Genomic DNA, 2,036 nt, shown 5'->3' with positions numbered 1-2,036 from the left:
TTACTGCTTTCTGCACAACAGTTTATCTGCTATAAAGGAGTTTGTCATCTTCATCACTCTCCTCAGGGCATTCTTCACTTCCTTGTTCCTCAGGCTGTAGATTAAGGGGTTCAGCATGGGGGTCACCACTGTGTAGAACACTGAGGCCACTTTGTCCTGATCCCTTGAGTAGTTTGTGCTTGGCTGTAAATAGATGAACAGGCCAGTCCCAAAGAAGATGCTGACAGCTGTAAGGTGGGATGCACAAGTGGAGAAGGCTTTGCGCTTGCCTTCAGCAGAGTGGATCCTAAGGATGGTAATGAGGATGAAAACATAGGAGATAATGACTATCAGACTGCTGACTACCCCTGACAAATAGGCCACTGTTATGAGGACAATGTGATTGATGGTAGGATCGGAAGTGGAAAGTGATAATACTGGGGAGATGTCACAGAAGAACAAGTCAATTATATTGGAACCACAGAAGGACAGTTTTAACATGCCTGTAGCTTGTGCCATTGAATTTACACATCCAGCTAGAAATGAACCAGCTACCAAATGGACGCAATGCCTCGGATGCATGACAGCCTGGTAGAGGAGTGGATTACAAATGGCGACATATCGGTCATATGCCATTGCAGCCAGGAGGAAACATTCTACTACAATAAACAAAGTGAAAAATAAAATCTGAGTTGCACATGCAGCATAAGATATGGCTTTCTTGTCTGCTAACAAATCCACTAACATCTTAGGGGTGACAACTGTGGAGTAACAGAGATCTACAATGGACAAGTTACTGAGGAAAAAGTACATGGGGGTGTGAAGTCGGACATCAGTCCTGATAAGCGTGAATATACCAAGATTCCCCAGCACAGTGACAATGTAGATCACCAAGAACAGCACAAACAATGCAGTTTTAAATTGTGGATGATCTGTGAATCCCTTGAGAATGAATTCTGTCACCTGGGAGCAATTACCTTCAAATTTTTCATGGTACATGGTCCTCTGTGTAGTATGTGGATTAACCCGAGGAACTGGCTGAAGTGTATTTATTCCCATCAATGTCTGCAAGGTGTCTACTGTGCAGTTGTGTTATAGACTTTCAGATTCTACATACAGGAGTCTTCCCTTGCTGTCTTCTCTGGTCAGTGTGTGTCATTGATCTTGTCTAGGTAATAAGGAAAGTCAGGACAGTTTGCTCCTAAAATACAAGTTAGACAGACAGGAATTAGAAAATGGAAAAAAACAAACAAACAAACAATATACACAAAATCTTGCACCAGTTCTTTTCATGAGCTCCTCTGTGTCAAATGTGCCCTGCTGAGCAACCACAGTTTATCCTCCACATTTCTTCTTTACTCCCCTCCATGACACATTGGCACTTGTACACGTGACAGCAGTTTAGTTCTCCCTAAGTTGAAATGGTGGGTTTTTAAAATCGGTGGGTTTTTAATTCTGTCAATTAGAAATCCACTGCTTCAATTTAGGGTCTTCTGTCACTGTAACAAAACAGTGATGGCCCCCTGTCAGCTTACACCCTGCACACTACCACCACAGGCAGGCTCTGCCAGGAAAAAAAAAATAGTGGTCAGGAGCCCAATCCTTTTCTTTTTCCACCCAGAGCCTGCTTACCTCTCCGGCAGCTGGTGAAAAAGCTGCCTGCAGACCCTGAGCTGTGGGGGCCCCTGGTCCTTCCCTCCATGGTGGTGGAGCCCCCCGGGCAGCACTTGCCTGCTAGCACCCCACCCCGGCAGCACTGGGTGGCACCATCGCCACAGAGGGAAGGACCAGGGCCCCTTGCAGCTCAGGGGCTGCATGACCTAGTGGCAGGTCATGTGGGCAGGCTTCACCAAGAAAAAGAAGAAAAGGCAGTAAAGGGCATAGTTTTCAACCTTTTTTAATAAGTGTACCCCTGGCAGCCCCCTTTTTAATAAGTTTAGCCCAGAGGGGGGTGCTGACCAGCTGGATGCAGTACATGAGGCAGGGGTGGTGAGTGGCCAGATGCAGCGCAGTGAAGGGAGTGGCGAGCGGCCAAACGCAGTGGGGGGGGCACAGAG

The 2,036-nt window shown here is 46.7% G+C and overlaps 1 protein-coding gene across 1 annotated transcript; it reads right to left on the bottom strand.

The window, feature by feature from the left end:
* On the bottom strand, nucleotides 1-1,038 carry LOC149871112 (olfactory receptor 5G9-like). The gene has a single exon (XM_090034823.1). The coding sequence runs from the start codon at nucleotides 1,036-1,038 to the stop codon at nucleotides 1-3; it is 1,038 nt and encodes a 345-aa protein (XP_089890949.1).
* Nucleotides 1,039-2,036: the final 998 nt, after the last annotated feature.

Source organism: Crocodylus siamensis, chromosome 2, assembly GCF_052110815.1.
Source record: "Crocodylus siamensis isolate JL-2025a chromosome 2, ASM5211081v1, whole genome shotgun sequence".
Taxonomy (NCBI): Eukaryota; Metazoa; Chordata; order Crocodylia; family Crocodylidae; genus Crocodylus; species Crocodylus siamensis.
Note: the sequence above shows the minus strand (reverse complement) of the source record. Positions and strands in the feature narration are given on the sequence as shown.